Source organism: Alligator mississippiensis, chromosome 13, assembly GCF_030867095.1.
Source record: "Alligator mississippiensis isolate rAllMis1 chromosome 13, rAllMis1, whole genome shotgun sequence".
NCBI lineage: Eukaryota > Metazoa > Chordata > Crocodylia > Alligatoridae > Alligator > Alligator mississippiensis.
In genome coordinates this window covers 41,803,757-41,825,337 of record NC_081836.1, presented here as the reverse complement: position 1 = coordinate 41,825,337, position 21,581 = coordinate 41,803,757, and the positions used below count along the sequence as shown (strand labels likewise).

General features: G+C 42.1%; 1 protein-coding gene across 2 annotated transcripts in view; it reads right to left on the bottom strand.

Annotated features, from left to right (window-relative positions):
- The window catches only part of CPPED1 (calcineurin like phosphoesterase domain containing 1), a 107,452-nt gene that overhangs the window by 21,457 nt on the left and 64,414 nt on the right, over positions 1 to 21,581 (bottom strand). For both annotated transcript variants that reach the window (XM_059716839.1, XM_014610683.3), the window contains exon 3: positions 20,508 to 20,930. In XM_059716839.1, the coding sequence (XP_059572822.1) occupies positions 20,508 to 20,930 (423 nt within the window). The remainder of the gene's footprint in view (positions 1 to 20,507; positions 20,931 to 21,581) is intronic.

The window sequence follows — 21,581 nt, the reverse complement described above, 5'->3', positions numbered from 1 at the left end:
CTTTCCAAGTGAGTCTAACAATCTTAGAGATATATCTCAAGCTATGTAGAAATTTTTTGATGTTAAAGAGTCTACTAAGGGGAATGACTAAGATCACCACACTGACTTTTGATGGAAATGGAACTGAAACCAGTTCTTTCAAGACTAAGAATCAGTTATTTCACTATGCCTCCAGCTATTAATTACTGTTGAAACTATACTTGGATTGCGCAAACACGTAAAAACATTTATCTTCCCTCCTGCAGACCAGAGATAACTGCCACTACCACCTGAAAATATATGTTTGAAAAAGTCCTGATCTTTCATTAAAACTACTTAAATACAGGGCTTGATTCTGATCTTTCTTAGTGGATTAAGTCTCAACTAAAGATGATAGAGAGCTACAAGCATAAAGCTCATGCCAGGAGAACGAAAATGAGGAAAATTATTTCTTTAATGGTTCCAGCCAACTAAGTTGATTCTGACACAAGGCAAAAAGATTGGCTGTTCCAAAGAACTGACTGTCTTTTTTCCAAATATGCTCTCCTAGTAATGGACTTTAAATGAGTTTCTATGTATCAATCTGTGAGCACAGAGCAGCCTATTAACAGCATATGCTGCATGACACATTTAATCAATGAGCAACATGGAATTTATCTTCAGATGATACTTAACAGTTGTTGTAAAATGTTGATAATTGCACATGCTTTAGAATCTCGACTGTGAAGTGAGTTTTAAAAGAGCCTTTCTTCTACTCTAAGGTAATATACACTTTACATTACACTGCTTTGGCTCATACTTTTAGACTGCATACATATACAATGGTTCAGATAATGGAAGAGTAAGTGCTGTAGAAGGTAACTCGTTGCTTTTGTAATTTGAAATACTACCTCTCATGCTATTTATTTTCCTTTAAGCAAGTTGTGTCAAGATTTCAAGGAAAAAAAGAGGGGGTTTTCACATTTTGGAGGATTTTTCTGGATAAAAAGCATTTCAAGGGCACCTTATTTATTTTAATTTCTCTCAGAATTCTTAACACCTTCTTACATGGCGCATGTATTCAAGAGGGAATTAAACAAAGCTTTTAAAGATTTCTACCTCGTCCATTAATTCTAATGTGTCAGAACCTGATTTTCACAGCCAAAAGTTACCGTGCAACATACTAAATGCAAAGAGATTACAGAGAGCTTCAATGACATCGCTTTGGTTTGTATTTTTGAGTTTCAGCACTTCTTTTGTAAGAAGAATATTTATCAGAGTTTGCTACACCTTTTTCTTAGCTCTGTTGTATCACCAAAAACAGGAGAATGAAGTACAAGGGCTTCTCTGAAAGAACTGCTATGCTAGATCCTGCTAAACTGCACGCGTAAGTGCCATGCTGGGTCAGACCAAGACTCCATCTAGCCTACAGGCAGGCAATTATTTTGGGTGGAGGGCCGCTTAATGAGTTTTGGTGAGCTGTCGAGGGCCACATGGGTAGTCCTGACCCTTGACAGTTTCCCTTCACAGTTTTCCATAATAACTTAGATTCTGTAAAAGCATTTGGTGAAAGACCTTGTTGAAAACATTTTGAAAATTGCACTGAATCCAACTTATCTACATGTTTGTTGACACAGTCAAAGATTTCAAGCAGACTGGTGAGACACAGTTCCCCTTACAAAAGCCATGGTGATTCTTCTCTAGCATATCATAGACTATCAATGCTATTTTTTTACATGATAGATTCTACCATGTTGTCAGGAACAGCCATCTGACTCATTGATTGCCACTGAAGTCCTTTTTAAAGACTGCTGGTTGTACTGCTGATCCTCCAGCTCTGGGGATCTGTCTGATTTTAGTGGTAGGTTATAACACTAAACTGCAATTTCATATTTGAGTTCCTTTATTTGAATCTTGGTGAGTTGTTACTAATCAGTCTGTCAATTTGCTCTAAAATCTCATTTGAGCCAGTTCTTCAGATTTATTCTCTAAAAAAAGAACCAGTCTGGTGTGGAATTGTGAAGACTGATTAAAAGAACTAGTTTAGCTTCTTTGTGATGGCCTGATCTCCCCCAAGTGTATGTTACCACGGTGGCCCTCTAATGGCTCCACCAAGCTGTGGCTGTATTCCTGCTTCTAATGTAAAGCCATAATAAGGAACATCAAGAAAACATAAGAGGTCATTTTAACTTGCCAGAGCTTGTGCGCCTATTTTCCTCATGTGGATGTGACTACTATTTTTTGGGTGATGTTTCACTGCTTCCAGCAACTTCATTTATTCTGCTATTAAGCTATACTGGCTCTGATTTTTTTTCTTGGACCACTTCATGTCTTTGCTGATTTATGGTACATGTTTACAGTGCAGATGCTTCTGGTAGGCATTTTACTCTCTTGGCTGCACCTTTTCATTTTCCTTCCAGCTAGAGCCTTCCTTAATTTAGGAAGCTTTCCTTATTAAGTGGTGGTGCTTCTTCATGGAGGCAATTCTCACTGCTCAAAAAGAGGCCATACCCACACGGTCAAAAGAAAGGAAAGGGGCCAAGAGACCTGCCTGGCTCAACAGGGACCTCAGGGAACTTCTCAAAAAGAAAAAAAATAGAAGTGTACAGGGCAATGGAAAAATGGTTCAGCATCCAGAGAAGAGTACATTCATATGGCTAGGGCCTGCAGGTATGAGACAAGGAAAGCCAAGGTAGGCATGGAGATCAGGCTAGCAACCAAAGCAAAAGACAACAAAAAGTCCTTCTATAGGTACATAGGGAGCAAGAAAAAAAATCAAGCTCCACTGTGGGTCCCCTACTGAACATGGAGGGGAAGCCCACAGTTGATCCCCAAAAGGCAGAGCTCTTCAATTCTTACTTCAGTATTCGCTCATCAGGCATGAACTCATCACCTGTCCAAAGACCCAGAGATAACAGCGATGACAGCAGTGCACATAAAATTAACCCCAAACAGATGAAGGTACTCTTAGAACACCTGGACATTTTCAAGTCGGCTGGGCCAGATGAAATGCACCCGAGAGTCCTGAAAGAACTGGCTGGACTCATAGGGGTGCCTCTGGTGAGGCTGTTTGAAGAGTCGTATAACTCAGGAGTGGTCCCAAATGACTGGAAGAAGGCTAACGTGGTGCCAATCTTTAAGAAAGGAAAGAGGGACAACCCTGCAAACTATAGACCAGTCAGTCTGACTTGGATCCTGAGAAAAATCTTTGAAAAAATCATCAAGGAGGCCATCAACCACAAGCTTGTAACCAGCGGGGTACTGAGAAACAACCAGCATGGATTTATCAAGGGGAGGTCATGCCTAACAAACATTGGTATCCTTTTATGAACAGGTAACTAATCAGCTGGACACGGGACAAGAGGTGGACATCATCTACCTTGACTTCAGCAAGGCCTTTGATACTGTTTCCCATGAGATTCTCACAATTAAGTTGGAGGGTATTGGTCTAGACCAGGCTATGGTGAGGTGGGTTGGCGACTGGCTCAACGGCCATTCCCAGCTCGTCATAATTGATAGGGTGGCCTCATCCTGGAGGGCCATGTGTCCCCCAGGGATCAGTGCATGGGCCCCCAGCGATCAGTGCTTGGGCCCGTGCTCTTTAACATCTTTATCACTGTCCTGGATGAGGGAGTGGAAAGCACAATGATCAGGTCTGTGGATGACACCCAGCTGTCGGGAAAGGCGGGCACATCTGAGGACAGGGCAAGTATCCAGGATCACCTTGACAGGCTGGTCCTATGGGCTAAACGCAATCAGATGAAGTTCAATAGGGATAAGTGCTGGGTCCTTCATCTGGGTAGGAAGAACTTTCACCATAACTATATGATGGGTGGTGGTCCACTGGCTGGCACTGCATCTGAAAGGGACTGGGGGGGTGACAATCGACCAAAGGATGAATATGAGTCATCAGTGTGATGAAGTTGCCAACAGAGCAAATAGAACTCTGGCATGCATCAGCCAATATGTTGCCAATAGATCCAGAGAGGTGCTTTTCCCCCTCTGTTCGGCATTGGTGAAGCCACAGCTGGAGTACTATGTCCAGTTCTGGGCACTGCACTTCAAGAAGGATGTGGATAAACTTGACAGAGTACGGAGAAGGGCCACCCACATGTTCAGGGGCTTGGGTGATAGGCCCTATGAGGAGAGACTCCAAGAACTGGGCCTGTTCAGTCTGAGTAAGAGAAGACTGAGAGGTGACTTGATAACCACCTACAAGTATGTCAGGGCAAACACCAAGACCTAGGGGAGCAGCTCTTCAGAAAGGCACCCCTCAGGAGGATGAGATCCAATGGGCACAAGTTAGTTGAGGAAAAAATTAGGTTAGACATAAGAAAAAACTTCTCTTCCGTAAAGATAACTAGAATCTGGAACATACTCCCAGGAGAGGTGGTGCAGTCATCCTGCCTGGGAGTGTTCAAGAGGAGGCTGGACAGGCACTTCATGGAGCTTGTTTGAGCCCAATTACCTCCTGCCTATGGCAGGGGACTGGACTTGATGATCTTACAGATCCCTTCTATTCCTTGATTTTATGATTTTGGTGTAATTCCCATGTGTAAAGTTATCTAGTGCTGTACTGGATACTGGGGGGCAATGAGAAGGGGGAGGGTTTTGGATTATCTCTTCCTGTAAGGATACTGGATTTAACTGCATTATAGCGCAGTCTGTTCAGAAAAAGGATATGTATGGGGATCCTGCTTCAATGCATGTACTGAGGAGTTCTACTGAAGATTCAGAAATAAACCTGAATATGAAGAGCCAGGCTCTTGGTTTTGGCAAATACTTGGTGCCTTCCACTCCCACTGATACCAATAGGCTTTGAGCGATCTCTGCACTGTCCTATTGGAGCCCTTTAATGTAAAAATTAAACAAAAAAACTTCAGGTAAATGTCTGAACTAGAAGTTGACGCTACTAATATTTTGAAAAATAATGAATTAATTCTGTTCCCTGTGCTTGTCAGCATGGTTTTTATATCACCACTAGTAGCAATTAGAGTTGATATACTGTGAAACGCAGCTACCTTGTCTAGATTTGAATCTGTTTCTACCTTTTTTAATGGTGGAACTTTGTAAAAGCTCTGCTTTTAAAATGGTTGAATATATAGCTTATTCCTATGTTTTATAATACAAATAAACGTGGTATGTCTAGGTATCCTGAAGAATTCTGGTGGGGAAGTCATTTATTCTTGGTGAATATAAATAGTTGGTTTTACTAGAGAAATTCCAAAAGCAGCAAAAGTACCTGGCCATGTACTGTTCTCAAAGGAATTATGTGAGCCCTTTGCCTCAGGAATAATCCCCTGTTTTCCAGGATCTGGTGATACTATTTGATCTCTTCTCGCAAAGTTCAGTTTACATTCTAAGGAATGTAAATGTGAGACCAGAATTTTGAATACTTAGAAAGAATAAAATCCTTTGTAGCTACCCTTTAGTTAGAAATGAAATCTTCAGTACTCTAAAGAAATATCTGATGACAGATGAGAAAAGGTTTCATTTGAGTAGAAACTACATGCTGAACATCCTGAAGAAGTAGACTCATCTGTCAGCAAGAGAGCTGAGTTATCCTGCAGAATTTTAAAACTGAAAGCGTCTTTTTTCAACAGACTATATTCTCTGTTACAGAGAAACCCTTTAGAACATCAGTTCTTCAGCACTAGGGAAAAGAGGTCAGCATGATTATGACATAACTGCACTGTAGCAGAACAGAGGCACTTAACTGTGTGTCATGCATCATAAGCCCCAAGAGAGCGATTACATTGAACTAACTATATCCCAATCTTGCCTTATTGTTCAATTACATTCCTGCAAGTCCTAGACCCCTTCCCACTGCCACCCCCTGATGCACATTTAATATTGTGCCAATATTCTCTCTTTCTTAGAAATGGAATAAGTATGAGGACCAGGGGAAGTTAATGCCCCCAGCCAACCCTTTATAGAGCAGGACAGAAACAGAAGCATGTGGACCAATAGAGCTGGATGGCCATTACGTTGAACACAGATTCTAAGAGATAGTGCAGTGGCTATGCACCCTTGCAAACAACAGAAAATGCTGATGCTGGAGTTAGTCAATGGTAGATTTATTTTATTTTATTTAGATGTATACACGTTGCATGAACTTCACTTCATCAACCTCCTAGATACAGAAACTTGTGGACTCAATATAGACATTGGATTTATGACACTACATCCTGCCGGACATCTGACTCCCTAGGTACCTCTCCACTTTTACCTGCTACATCCCCCTTCCTCCCTACCCCAGCCTGTCTCTCACCCCCTGACACCTCCATTTCCATTTTGACTGACTGGCTTTCTTACCTGCACTGCATGCCAGCCTCTGGCTTCTTTACTATTACTTCTATCCAGGAACAGCGCACACACACCAACTAGATGCTTCCTCCTTGCCTCGGCTGGTCTTACATAGGCAGCGCAGGCAGACACCATACCTGGGATCACCTACCTCTTCCATCAGGGAACTAGATGCTTCCTCAGCCTGATGAAGGGTTTTTAAACGTGAAGGCTTGTAAAGAAGAATTTCTCCAACTGTTCACTTGGTCTAATAAAAGATATCACATTGACCCTAAAATCCCTGTCTAAGGCTACGTCCTTAGATCAACACGGCTACAACCTACACCCCTAAACACACACAAGTGACACAAGTTTTGTTATCAGCAGTTTGAGATGCAGTTTCACAGAAACCCCTGCACCACTCTGCCTGAAACCTGGCAGGCCTCCCTTATGACTGCACGAGGGGCAATGTACGTGGCAGGACAGGCGCTAATGAGGGCAACCATTTAATGCCCCGCTCTCATAGCTGGAGGCGGCAGTTTAGTTTCTCACCAGTCAGCAGGGGAAGGACATCTCCCTGCTGAGCTCCTGTGCCAGGAAGATCTGGAAGGTATAAAGCCTGGGGCTATATGGGAGGAGGAGGCCCCACATCATCCTGGGCATGACCTAAAAATGCACCCTGCCAAGGTAGGGAGGCCTTTGTGGGACTGCCAGTAGTGCGGCAGCCTCAGGAAATGCCAGGACCGCAAACCTCCCTGGTGAAAGTTGGCTAGGAGCAGGAGGCACCTGATAACCTGCAGCCACCGCACAGTCCTGTCTGGGGAAAGCCCACACCTGTAAGATCTTTGAAAGGCCTACAGCTTACTGGTTGCAGTGGAGTTGTGAGGGTGAGAACAGGGGCTACCATCCCTGCAGTTTTCACCCTGCTATGTCTTAACACACACAGTGTCACACATCATGAATTTTGCTTGTCAGCACCCATGAGGTGCAGTTTCCAAGAAACCCCTGCACCTATCTCCTTGAAAACTGGCAGGCTTCATGGCCACAGAAGGGGCAAGCCTCCCTGCAAGTTTCATCCAAATCCGGCAAGAAATGACAAAGGTATAGGCAGTTTTGTGATTCCCTATCATAGCCTACAGACAAAACACCAAAACACTGTCAAAATTCCAAAACAGCTCCAGAACAGGTTCGGCCAAAACGAAACAGAACAGTGATTCAAAACACCAAAACGAATCACTGTTCCTCCGAAATGCTGAATCTGAAACTAAATGAAACACAGCCGTTTCGGACAGCCCTATAAAACACCAAAATGAAACACTGTCCCTCTGAAACACCAAATCTGAAACTGAAACAAAAGGCAGGCATTTCGCACAGCCTTAATGGGTCTGGATCAGTCCCAGGAAAAAGTGGGCTTTGGTCCCTGCACATATCTGGCAGCTACTGGGGAAAATGGAGGGGTCATGAATCTAAATAGATTATTTGTGTGGAAGTGAATGGGACATTTCTTCCATGAAATTGGGAAAAAGGGGAGTTAAGTACACTACCACTGGCCTTCTAACCAAACAAGGACTACTCTGTCCTTTCTGCCATAGTACTAGAACACCAGTAAGATGCACAGCAGCAGACTAAGAAACTTCCCAAAGGCTCCAGGGGGAGTAGGAAGGTTTCCAGGAAGTCCTCTCAGAAGACTTAAACAGGCCACTGTTAGGACAGTGCCCCAAGCTTCTTGCTTCTGCCTAGAGGTGTGATAACATGTAATTCAGCAGTTTTGAATTCCATCAAAAAATCATCAGGGTTCTGGGTCACAGTTCTAGAAGTCCTAGGAAGGAAGAGCTACGCTGGACCTTCATACAAACAAACGGATCAGACTGCTGTATAATGGAGGTGGGGGTATCAGCCCTGGGTACTGACTATGAGGGACTGCCAGAATCCCCCACCCTGGGGAGTCTTTGCCCTGGCAGGGACAGTCCTGGGGTGCCCAGCCACAGGAAGTGGGAAATACATTGCTGGGTGCAGGGCTGTATCTGGGGGCTGGGGGCAAGTGGAACAGTGCTCCTTCTCCCATCAACTCAAGAAGCCTTTGTCATAGCAGGCACAGCCTCGTGCCCAAAGGCATGGGGTGGGGGGGCGGCAATGGGGCACAGCTGCCAGGGAGCCCATGCCACAGGGCTGCTCCCACTGGAGCAGACACTGCTATAATGGCAGCAGCTACCTTCAGTGTGCAGAGAGCACAGGAAGGTAAAGCCTTTCCTTCCCCTGAACCCCTTCTACTCAACCCAAACACCACCACACCAGTACTGAATTAACTCACTCCTCCACTGGAATCAGATTCAAAATGGGCAAAAATATGAGTCTTACATCAGGGATGGGCCACAAACTGAGGGAGAAATTTCCAAAGTGACAAGATATTTGTTTTCCTAATTTCTTGAAATACCTACAAAATGCCAACAGCATATTTAAAATAAGTTAATTCAGGCAGCACAAATTGAATCCTAATCTCACAGGAAATCTAAATTGTGACAACCAGAGAGAGCTCCGAGTAAGTTAAGAGGCATGGAAAACAAACTTGGAAATGTTATCCTGAAACATTAAGTAATTTCATATGGTAATCTGCACCCAGTAAACAATTTTCTCCAAGCAGACAGACTTGAATTTAGACTGGATTCTAGACAATCAATTCTTCTATATTACTGCGGTGTATGATTCTGATTTCTATATTTAAGTTCATACTTATGGTTTTTATTTAGAGATTCACCTAAATCTATAAGGAGTTTTTTCTAGTTCTAATTCAAAGATGGGGAAATTTTTCATGCAAGACCTTTGCAGGATCCAAAACTTACCTTACCAAGGAAATGGTTCATAGCTTAGACCTGATCTAAATCCACTGTGTGACGGTATACAAAGAAAAACAAACAGAAAACCAAAACCAAAAACACAAACAAACAAAAAAACCAACCCCCCCACCATGAAAATGAACTACAGAACAATAAATACATTTTCCAACATTAGGGACAGAATGCCTGGAATTAGCATAGGAAATGTAAAGCAGCATGTTTTAGTAAGAGTGAGGCTTCTATTAAATAAATGCTTTCCTCAGCAAGTGAGCCTTCTTCCATCTGCCACAGTCTAAGTCAGTGGAAATATGAATGACATAATAAATGTGTAATGAGCACAGTCTTGTCCTTTTTGCTCTTTCTACTTACTCTCTGGAGAATTTAATGAAAATGTTTTGGGTTGATGGTTCCTGCAAGGTCTGATTCAGCAAAGAACTTAATTACTTGGTTCTGGTCCTATTCAAATCAATAAGAAAACTCCAACTTGAATGGAGGATTAAGACCACATTTTTAGGGGGGGAGTGGGGGGGCAGTATACATATGTGATCCAACTTTCTCTACTCCAAAACACAGGTTTATTATATTTTTGTGCTTTAAATTAATTTCAGTTTAAAATATAAATTGTTTTATTGTGACTTATAGTCGTACAAAATCCTGATATTTAGCCGTATCCCTAACCTAACACTGACCAAACAAGGTGAGGGTCTCCATAAATAAAATGATACAGACACTATGGGTGTTCACAGACATTAAATAAAACCCCCCAAAACTGTGCTTTACTGGAAGAAGCAGTGCGTTACTTTGACCTGGCTCTGCAGCGTCTGTATAGATTGACTGCTTCAGTGGGGCTTTTTGGTGCTTTTAGCTAAAGCAGATTCAATCAGCTATTAGACAGAAGTGCCAGAAAAGCTCCACTAAAGCACCCGCTCTATACAGACATTGGGTGAGCCAGGTTCAACTAACACACTGCCTCTTCTGGACGTGCACTGAGCTAAGCACGCCAAGTGCTGCTTTTTTTACATTTTTTTTTAATTTTTAATTTTTTTTAGATGCCTGCAAGCAGCCTATGTCCCAAAGGCTCCAAGTGCCAGACAGGAGCAACAACAGAGATAAACTGTAAGTAGGGGGAAAAATAGTGGAGGGTTTGACTTGGGAAGCAGTGCTGTGATGGTAAGTAGTCATATACTGCAGTGGTCCTTGACCTTTGTGGCCCCTAGGAAACAGTACTTAGCACGTAACATACTAGTTTCTCTGCCAACCTACAGAAACGCTTACTATAGGAAAACACATTTCCTGCGAGCCACAGGTCGAGGATCACTGATGTATAGTGTAAACTGCTATGAGCTGCAGAATTTAATAGGCATTTGAACAAGTTAATAGTATCCTGGCACAGATGGATATGACTTTTAAGAATATTTTTAAAGAAGATAGAATGTTTCTGGCAAATGCAACTGTATAATCCCGAGTATGCCACTGGCTCTGCTCTTGAGCATTTCCTTTAGTGCACTAGACACAAACAGACTTGCCTCTCCCTTCAGCATAAATCACTTTATAAAGTCTGAACAGACTGTGTGGCCAGTTCAGAAAAATATCTGCTCTCAAAATGATTTTCACTTCAGAATGTTCTTCTAGCACAATAACACAGATGCAGCTCAGATCAAGAACTTCCTCACAATACCATTTTTTCCCCTCTAGCCAGATCCTAGACATCATTTTCAAGACTCCACTGCTACATAGCAAATGACAGTATTTAGTAACCTTCCACAGCATCTTATCTATCTCTTGTGGAATGAAATTGATTTCTCTCTCATTACAACTTGAAAAGCTGGAGTGTTCACCTATCTGCCAAGGATGTGCTGTAGCACTAAGCAGAGAAGCAAAAGCAGCACCAGTATAATATTAACAGGACTGTATACTGCAAACGCTGACCTCAGATTATAGTCTCTAAAAAACAGTTAGTTCTTGTCCACTGTGCTTTTTAAAGAAGGATATATACCCACTGATAACAGCTGTTGAGGAATTAAAGTCTTCCCATCATCCTTAATTTCCTAACTGATAAAATCCAAAGCACCATTAGTTTATATCAGGAGTACTCAATTCTTGGTCCACAGGCCAGATCTGGCCCATGACACCTTGTCATTTGGCCTGTGGGGCCCCCTACAAGTCTAGAAATTTGGTGCTGGTGGAGCAGTGGCATTGCTTCCCTGCTGCCACATTTCCATACTTGTGTGCCTAATCCTAGCGTGTAGGGCTGGGTGGAGGTCCTGATGGACCCTAGGGCCAAATCACTGTGTAGGGGAGATAGGAAGGAGTGGCACTAGATCTCTGAGGTCCAATCCTGGCAAGTGAGGGTGGGAGGGGATGATGCCAGGCCCTCGGGGCCCAATTCCAATGTGTGGGGGCAGGAGGGGGTACTGCCAGGCCCCAAGGCCCAATCTTGGTATGCAAGGCTTGACGGGCCTTCTGCCACTAATCTAGCCTACAGAGCCAAAAGCTTGAGCACCAGCGGTCTACATGCATTCTGTGTACTCTTTTCAGAAGCCATCTACTGTCCCATCTCCTCCATGTCAACATTAGAGGAATCACAAGAACACAGATAGGATTATATTTATAAATATTTAATCCTACATAGCAAGGGAAAGCATTTTAAAGAACAACAACATTGTTCTAGCAACTGTACAAATGATCCTATGTGGAATCATAGAAGATCGCTAGTTGGGGTGTGCTAAACAGGCTGCACTGGATTCGGATTCAGCCTGAACTGGGGACAATGATCTGATTTGTTGATTTGGATCACTGTCTCCAATTCGATTTGGGCGAATCCGAACCTGAAGATCTGATGCTGATTCAGAGAATCAGCGATTTGGCCATAGACACAGTTTTAATGTTTTTTCTATGTGCCTTGAGGTAACAGGCATGGCTTGTGAATGCTACGATGCTGGGGCAGGTGGAGTGTCCCACAGGAGTGGCGGGGGGGGGAGGGGGGAGGCAGGGGCCTGCGTGCTCGGCGGCAAACCTGGAAGTGGACAGGAAGCACTCCCAGCGCATTCCCTGGCAGACCTGGAAGTGGACCAGAAGTGCTTCTGGTCAGCTTCTGGGTCTGCTGCCAAGTATACAGGGGACCCCCCCACGCTCCTGTGGGATGCTCCATCCACGCCACCATTGCAGCATTCACGAGCCACCTGTTACCTTGAGGTATGTAGAAAAAAACATTTAAAGCTGCGTCTATTGCCGAATCTCTCCAAATTGATTTGGAGGGTTCCAATTCGATTCGGAGAGATTAAAGGGTCCTCTGGTTTGATTCAGCCACCAAATCGGGCTGAATCTCCGCCGAACTGAATCAGGGACTGAAGCTTCACACAGCCCTGATAGCTAGCTGTAAAGGCCCCAATGCACTAATCTTCTACCCACACACCTCTCAGCCTTGAATGTTTACAAAAGTTCCTTTATAAAGATATACCACATACCATATGCCCCCAGTTAATACATGAATCCTTTTTTCAGAAACCAGAAATGAAGGGGGAAAAGCCCCATTTTTCTTGTCAGCAGCATAAACACAGGTAGCTCCAGTAGGAAGGAACAACTTGTGGCTCTTCCTTTAACCACCTAACTACTGCTTGGCTGTGGACAATTCCTCCCTCAACAGCATTTTCCGTAGCAGGGTCTGCTCCAGAAGTGGCTAGAGGATGTTCCTTTAGTATATGCAGGGTTACTTTCTTTCCTTCACCCCAGGGGGGTTAACGGAGCAGTTGTCTGTGTTTATGCTGCTGTCCAGCAAGGAAATACAGTAGAGCTGAGCCCCAAGACACCCTCAAGCTTCTGTTGGGGCAGAAGCTCCTGCTGAATCAGAAGCTTCAGCCTGTACTGAGGGAAAGGGAAAAGAAACCTGCCCGTGGTACACAGGGGCAGTGCACTGAGTATGCAGGGCTCCTAGGCTAGGGACAGACATTCAAAAAGCCTGAGCCTGAACTGATTCAATCTTTGCAGGTTAGTCTAACCTGGCTAGGCTAAATCACTTTGTAACTGCAGACACCAGACACCCCAGACATGCAGGCACATGCCTGTAGTGGCTCAAGCTAGAAGCTGGGAGGTGCTAGAGCAGCCCTCCCATCCCCTCCACAACACTGAGCTGAAGGGGGGCATGGCCAGGCCCCAGCAGGACACTCTGATTAGCCCAGCAGGGAATTGATATCAGTGTTTATCAGCCCATTAAAAAAACAACAGAGGGACAATACCAGCTACCTGTTGATTTTGCCTGTTGATTCTACCTGTTGACTCAGCACAAATGGTAGCCAGCATGTGGTCTGCTAGCTAATACAAAGACACCTCCCTCAGCAAGGCAGAGGGGAAGGGTGAATTCCTGCTTAGCAGGGAGTGTTGAGGGGGAGGGGGGAAGCAGCCGGCAGTCTTTGCCACAGCTGCAGCCAGGGAGCAGAGGGAAGGCCAACCCTGATGTGAAGCAGAGAGCCCTGCCCAGTCCAGAGAGCATGCTGGGAGAGTCTGGTTTATCTTAAACCAGCAAGGGGTCTGGAACAGACATTGCATAGACTGGCTTGACCCAAATCAGTTAAGTCTGATACTACATTCAACCAGGTTTATCTCAAACCAGTTTCAATCACTTTCAAACTGGTTTATGTGCACTGAACATCTGTTCTGTTACAGGTTTAAACCAGTTTCTGATCACTTAAACTAGTTTATGTGTAATGTCCGTCCCTGACCCTAGTGTCCACAACCAGCTGCTAGGTAGCCCAGCACTAGCTTAACTAAAGGGAGAAGGGACACCAGCTCCAGACACTGATTTAGAGGGAGTGACAGAATGGCAGCCCCAGGGGAGACAGCCCGTCGGGCACCATGAAAAGCCCCAGCTCCAGCCCCTTGCCTGGCAGTGAGCACAGCCCCTGGCTCCAGTTCCTGCCCAGCAGCAAACACAGAGAAGGCCACTACTGTATTCCTCACTTAACATACACACCCCAATTTCTAGCATCTGATTATTGGAAGAATGGTGCATGTGGTAAGCAAAGAATATAGTATTCTAAAATCTTCATCCTCTTAACCATAGTCTCCTATCCTAAAACCTTGAGGTCACAGACGCAGTAGTGACTTTTTTGTTTAAAGTTCCTTAGATCCTTAACAAATAAAGTTTGTACCAAGTTCTTCAGTGTACAATTGCAAACAGTACAGCTATTATTACTACAATTTAAAATAAATGTTAGTTTGAGTATTTTTTATATGCACAGACTTTATTATTTTACCATGTCTGAAAAACGGCTCTTTGGATGAATTCTAAAACTTTTTTTTAATTTAAAAGAGACAGACAGACAGACAGACAGACAGACAAGATTTCATTAATTCTACTTCCAAGTAGTTTTTTGTTGGGCACAAAATCACCTTCTCAAAGTCTCTCACCTGTTTATATTGCTTTCTGCCATGATAATCCCACTAAACCATGACCATATTTCTTCTCTCATCTCCTTGGTCATTAATTTGGCTCTGTTTCAGCAAATCCAAATGCACACAAATGTGTCAGTTATATTTCATGTTGTTCTTAAAGGCTTTCTTCACTTAGCATGCACACACATGCACAGAAGAGACCAGTCTTTGAAAACAGAAGCCCAAAAGTTCAAAAGTAATATCAATACAGCCTGACAAATGATTTTCTACCTGCTGAGAATTACTGCTCAGAACTGAGCTGTTGCATTCCTAAGTAAATCATTTTCTAATTTTAATATTTTTTACAATACATTCAAAAAGTATAGGTGGAAAGGTGGGTCATTTATTTTTAGATTTACAGTTTTTTGTATGGTTTGACTTTGTGTATTACTGCTTTACATTTTCAAGTGCCAGATTTTCAATTTTATAAATATTTATTGTAAGGACATGATTTTATCTTTAATTAGCCCAACTGTTAAGGACACTTCTAATGTGAGAAATGTAATTCAGCATTTTGTACCAGATGTAGCTGCCGCAGTTAGTCTTTTATCTTTGCTTGTTTGTAAGGAATGAGATGATACTAAAATCAAATTAAAAACATTATGGTAAATGTAAGTGATAAGAGAATAACCACACCAAATCTGAACTCTAAATTTGTAAAAAAAAGAATTACTGCATATCGTGAAATAAAGTAAATTATGCTGAAGAATCTAGGCAGTAACATCCTACTTGCTTCCTAACTCTGTAGGTCTTTTCTTCATTTATAGTAAAATCAAAACAAGCTAAATAACCCTACTAAGCACAAATACTTTCCCTGGTAATTGGTTACAATAAAACTGATTTTATGTCTTTTATATGGTTTTACTCTTTCCCTAAAAGAGCTATAGATGTAAAAATGTTGATATTTCTGGGCTTGACCCCTGATTTTGATGGTAGTAAAAACATACCCTTTTATCTTGCGGGAGAAAAAAAGGCAGGAAAGATCTCCCAATTGCAAAGAAAAATATCTTATTAACCTTTGCAGAAGAGAATGTTGTACTAGAATATTTCATAATTATAAACAGTCCTGGGTAGGATTTCCAATCACTCCACTAAGTAGCAGAACATCAGGAGGAGAAAATCTTTCATTAAATGGCCAAAATAATTTTCTCAGATTAGATTCAGAAAATTGCAATAAATATTAAGAGCGTAGGAAGTTAACCTTCTTAAGCAGCAAAAACCAGACTGGTTTTAAAAAAATGCACATGGAAGACTGGGATTTCATTATCTATTGTCTGTATCTTACAGCAAGTATGTATCAGGTGAATTAGTGGGGAAACCAATTTCATAACCAAGGATGTGCTGAAATTGATTATTCTTGGGCAAAGCATAAAGACAGAAAATAACTGTGCCACTGCACATCTGTGTATCTGTCCTACCATGATAACTGTTTATTTGTACTCTATCAACATTTTGTAGACATACAAAGAAGGTACTTCAAGAGAATGAAAAATGGAAACAGGATGCATCTGTTACTAAGGAAACTCAGAGTCACAGTTTTTGATTCACAGAATTTTTCACAGGATGCTCAGTTGGGCAGTTGTATTGCAAACTGTCTGCTCTTTGTACTCATTTCACTTTTTTAATTAACACAAATGTTTTATTGACTGGATTGCTGATACTAAGTATTAAATCATGAACTCATTCATTCAAAAATCCACAATTTTTCCTGTTTTAAAACAGATGCACAGGATGCCTGTTTGGTGCACTGGGGGACTGGAGGCTCAGAGAAGATGAGCCTTTAGGAATCTGTGCATTTGAATGGTCTCAGTACTGGCTGCCAGAGCCATACTCCCCAAGGCCTCCAGGTAAGGCTACTGGGGCCAGCACAGTTGCTGTCTCCAGCCCCCTCTACCCCACCTGGGATAACCTGCTGTGCACCAGAGGACGCATAGCATAGGTGTTCCCCGGGGACAAGTAGCAGCAACACAAGGTGTGCCACTGCTTCTTGTTCCTGGGGAAACAAACGCCCGTGCACATGTGGACACAGCCTCTGGGTTTATCTTGGGAATCATGTTTGCACACCTAACAGCGCTAACATTGTGCAGCTCCCCACTGCGCTCAAGGCCTGGCACTTTGGTTGAGAGTCACTGATCTGTCTTGTGCTCCTTCTCCTGGCCCTACACATTTTCCTCTCTTGGCTGCCCAGCATTCAAAGATGTTTTCTGGGCTGCTGTCATAGTTTTCTGGCCTTTAGAAAGAAAATATTGATTATTGATATTAATGGTATTAGTTTGGAGGGTAAACACACAAACACAGATATAGAACTTAAAAGCTGCAATATTTAAAAACAGGTGTTTAAAATGTTGAGACTATAATTTTGCTGACACTTTAGAACAATGTTATCTATTCTGTTTTGCTATTTGGTCAAATAGACTATGAAGTTAAAGCAATCTAGTCAAAATATATAATGACTTCAGCAGCAATATTTTATTGAATGTAGAATTTTGGGGGAGCAGGACTGTATACATAAGATTAGAGATGTCTGGATCTGTTGAGGTTAATGGATCATAAAGATGAGCTAAATTTGCATAAAGCAACTCTTTGCTAGAAGCACGCTTTTCAGTCACATCACCCTGAACATAACCTGAATCCATTTACCTGGTAATATAGCCATTTCTCAGGAGGTAATTTTAAAGCAAAAAAAGAGTCATTGGAAGGTTTCAAAATGTGTACTGACTATTCATATAGGTAAGTCTCTCTCTCTCCCCCTCTTCTTGCATATACAACTCAAAACAAGTTGCTGTCAAAAGTTTTCCTACTGTATGAGCATCTATTATTTATCATCTGTGTTATTCTAATCAACTTTTTGTAAAGCACCAGACGAACAAATTAAGAGCCCCTGTCCTGAAATCATAATTTAAAACAATGATGGATACAAGCCTCATCATAAAAGTGATGTTAAACTACACATCATAGCAATTAGAAAATTTCTCCTTTTCACTATTAACTGTTGGTACCTAATTTATTTCTATGACTACACAGCCAACTTCCCAACAAGTACACATTTACCAGTTGTTTTTTTAAAGGAAAAACATTCCTCCTTTGCGAGTCTCCTAACACAGACCATACCCAGGCTAAGTACAGGCAGTCAAAAAACCCAAGGCTGAATCGATTCAATCTTCGCAGGTTAGTCCAAGCTGTATAGATTGAACCAATAAGCAAGTGAACAGACATTCACTTTTGATTCCAGAAATGCAGCCACATGTCTGCAGTAGCCCAGGCCAAAAGCCGGAGGGTGCAAGAGCATGCCTCTCTGCTCTGGTGGAGCAGACAGCTTGAATCTGGAGGGGGTCTTGGATAGAAGATCAATAAACCAATGTAACCTAAATAAAGTCTCATACTACATCCATTCAGGTTAATTTTAAACCAGTTTCGGCCATTTTATAATGGGTTTATGTGCACTGAACTTCTGTTGTGTTACAGATTTGAACCAATTTCCAATCATTTATACCAGTTTATATGTAATTTCTGTCCCTATCTCCAGTGTCCAGAGGAGCTGTTTTCTTATATTTCATTTCCCATATTTCATTTAAGAGCTCTCAGTACATTTTCCCAACTGGAAAAAGGAACCCTTAGGTCTGCAAAGGTGCACAGCCACTAGAGTCTTAGACAGTTGTGGTTTATGGTTCCCCATGGCTAAAAACAGACTGTCAAAAAGCCCAAAGCTGAATTGATTCAATCTTTACAGATTAGTCTAAGCTGTGTAGATTGAACCAATAAGCAAATGAACAGACATTCACTTTTGATTCTGGAAATGTAGCCACACTGCGGCAGTGACCCAGACCAGAAGCTGGAAGGCGCTAGAACACACTTCCCTGCTTAGTTGGAAGAGACACCTTGGGGGAAGGCTAGCCAGCCCAACCTGCAAGGGGGCGTTGTGGGGGAAGTGTAAAGCATCCTGGGATACTGGGGGATTGTGAGTTAACTTGAATCTGGAGGGGCTCTGTGACAGAAATTCAATGAACCGATTTAACTGATACTACACCTATCCAGGTTTATCTGAAACTGGTTTTGGCCATTTTGAAAACGGTTGTGAGTAGCGAACTTCTGTTTTATTGCAGATTTGAACCAGTTTCCAATCGCTTGCAGTAGTTTATGTGCAATTTCTGTCCCTTGCCCTTGTGACAAGCCCATGCTTCTGGGGTTTGCTGGTTGCCACATGGGGTCAGGAAGGAATTTTTTCTCCTTGAGTTGCTACAAGTATCGGGGGGGCGGGGGGAGGGTTTCTACCTACCTCAAAAGCATTGGGTGTTGGCTGCAGCCAAGGCTGAGGATTTTGACTGACATGTGCCAACGTTCCTGCTGGCACTAAAACCTGGAGGTCCCTGCTTAGAGGGTCTTGCCCCTCCACTCAGGATCAGACTGATAGTTACATTTGGGATCAGGAAAGTATTTTACCTTGTGGACAGAGTGGTATGGATCATGGGTGATTTTGCCCTCTTCTGCCATGAGGGGCATGATTCTCTCCTTGGATCTCTGGAGTGCATTTTAACCCCTGGTTTACCTGTGGCAGATTAGGATGTTTCTGGTGTCTTTGGGCAATATGCCTTGTAGTTATGTGACAGGGTTAATTGTGCAGGTTTAGGAATATGTTAGACAAGGTATGGGATAGTTTAAGTAGGGATGATCCTGCCTGCTATGTGACCTCTAGAGGTCCCTTACAGCCCTATTTTCCTAGGATTCTAGGTGGAATTAGGCTGCCACCTAGAAAACAATTCCAGGTTTGGCAATTGGGTGCGGAATAAAATAGAAAATAGCACAACTACTCCCCATCATTCACTCTCTTCAAAACAGCATTATGATGTTGAAGCAGTAAATACGATCACTCTGAGTCAGAAGACTGAAAATCCAGAAGCACAAACGCAGGTAGCAGAAAATCACCTGACCAACTATGAAAAAGTAGCTGCTTAATATATTTATAGTTTACATGGGATTCAAGTGCCATGGCAGACCCAGGTCCTATCTGTCTTCTTTCCCAAGAATGGGATTTCTCAAGGCTTCTATCAGTATAGGAAAAATTCAAGAGTCAACCAAAGCAGGGTAAGAATCTTTCCCAACATGAACTAAATCTGGCCTGCATCATACCTTGGTTGTAAAACTGGCCAAATGTAGGGAGAAAGCAAGTTCTGAAGTCACAATAAACTTGCTTTAATACTTCAGGCAAATGTAACACTTAAAGGCTGAATTCTTTACTCTAACTTGGAAAAAACACCAGATAAAAACAGGTACCTAAAGCTATCAGCTGAACTTTTAAAATATAGATGGAGTTTTTTCATCTTTGAAGAATTTGGGCTTTAGCAAAGTCACATAACTCTAAAAGATTATAATGGTCTTTAAACCTTTAAAAGTTTAAATGACTTGCAGGACCTACGTCTGACTGGACTCTGTTCCCAGGGTACCTATACATGTGCATCAAGGCTGCTCCAATGCACTCCAGCATACTCCAGCATCATGTGTGTGAGCGTCCCTGAGCTGAAAGATGGCAGCAGGGGTGCTTTACCTAAAGTTTGTTTGATGAGTTTTGGTTAAAGCGTCCCCACCACTATTTTTCAGTGCTGGGACGCTGATAGATGTGATGCTTTGGGTGTTTTAATTAGAAAGGCTCTCAGAACTGCTCTAATTAAAGCACCCCCCCACCCTGCCAGAGCACGCATATAAACGCCCCCAGAATTCAAAATTAGCCACTCAATCATGCTGTTAAACGACATGTATATTTCTTTAAAAAGCAAGAAATACCACTGAATTTAAATATCCTCCATGCCGTGGTAGTGTTGGAATCATGTTGTAGCCATGATGAAGGTACCTTGTGTCCAAAAGCTGGTCTCAGATCTCACCCAACTATACATTCCGACAAAAGATATTACCCAGAAAAATCCTCTTGAACACTGAACTTAACTTTATTTTGTACCACGGTATTAAAGTGCTGAAAAAGAAAAATTAGATAAAGGGGAAACATACCTGCTTTCTGGAACTTTTCCATGATGTTGTGCCGAACTGACTTCTCTAAGTTAAAGTAGTCATGGTCCTCATCGGGGTCTTTTAGAAATAGAGGAATGTGCTGAAATACAATTACATGTTTACACTTCTGTTTTTCAGCAATAGCCAGCTGCCCATTGAGCCATTCATCTTGGGCCTGCTTTAACTCAGGGCATTTAGAAGAATTGAAGTATAACTGAGAATTCAGCACAAGAAAGAAAACTCCTCCAATCCAAAAACTGAAGTAGTCATCGCCCCAATGCTTGCAATAATCATCTATAGTTTCTGGTGTTGGAGCATTGCCAATATCATGATTTCCACTGACAAATACCAACGGGATATCTTGGTCAACCTTCTTCAGAACATTCTTCAAATCTTGCTCTTGATCCTTTCGCCACTGAGTTCCTACAAAATGAAAAGCTCAGAGTTATTTATCAGAAGTTCATGTTTATACTTTATTCTTCTGCTCCCATTACCTATATCTGTTTATACAACAGCATGTATAGTACTCCCATCTTTTTGATCATTCAAATATATAGCAGAAAAAACTGAACGGTTATGTACATGAATTTAAAAAAATAGAAATATTAACTAAATTGACTCCCCTTTCATGTATTCTCTTCCTGCCTTCTTCCATACCTAATATTCTAAAATTCTCAAAACTTTTCTTTGCACAAAACTGCTGACAAGGATCTATCGGCTGCATGATGGTGGATGCTGTAAGAATGTTGAGTCAGTATACTGCTTTATCAACTCTTCATCTATTTGAAGCTTGTTGGGTTGTTTTTTTATCTGCATTTTTCTATAGGCTGATGATCCACTGAGGAAAATTCAAAATTACTGGACAGTGTAAATCAAGTTTTACACAAGGGTAAAAAAAAAAATGTAAACATCTGGTTTAAACTTTATGTCTGTGCAAAGGAATTAAATTTTTGCTCATTACTAGAACTACTTAAACAGCAAAAATGTAATTAGTGTCTTGTGGCAACTCATTTATATAAGAGACTGTTTTAATAATGAACATGGTGTTAATTCCAAAGAAGGGCAACTGCTTAC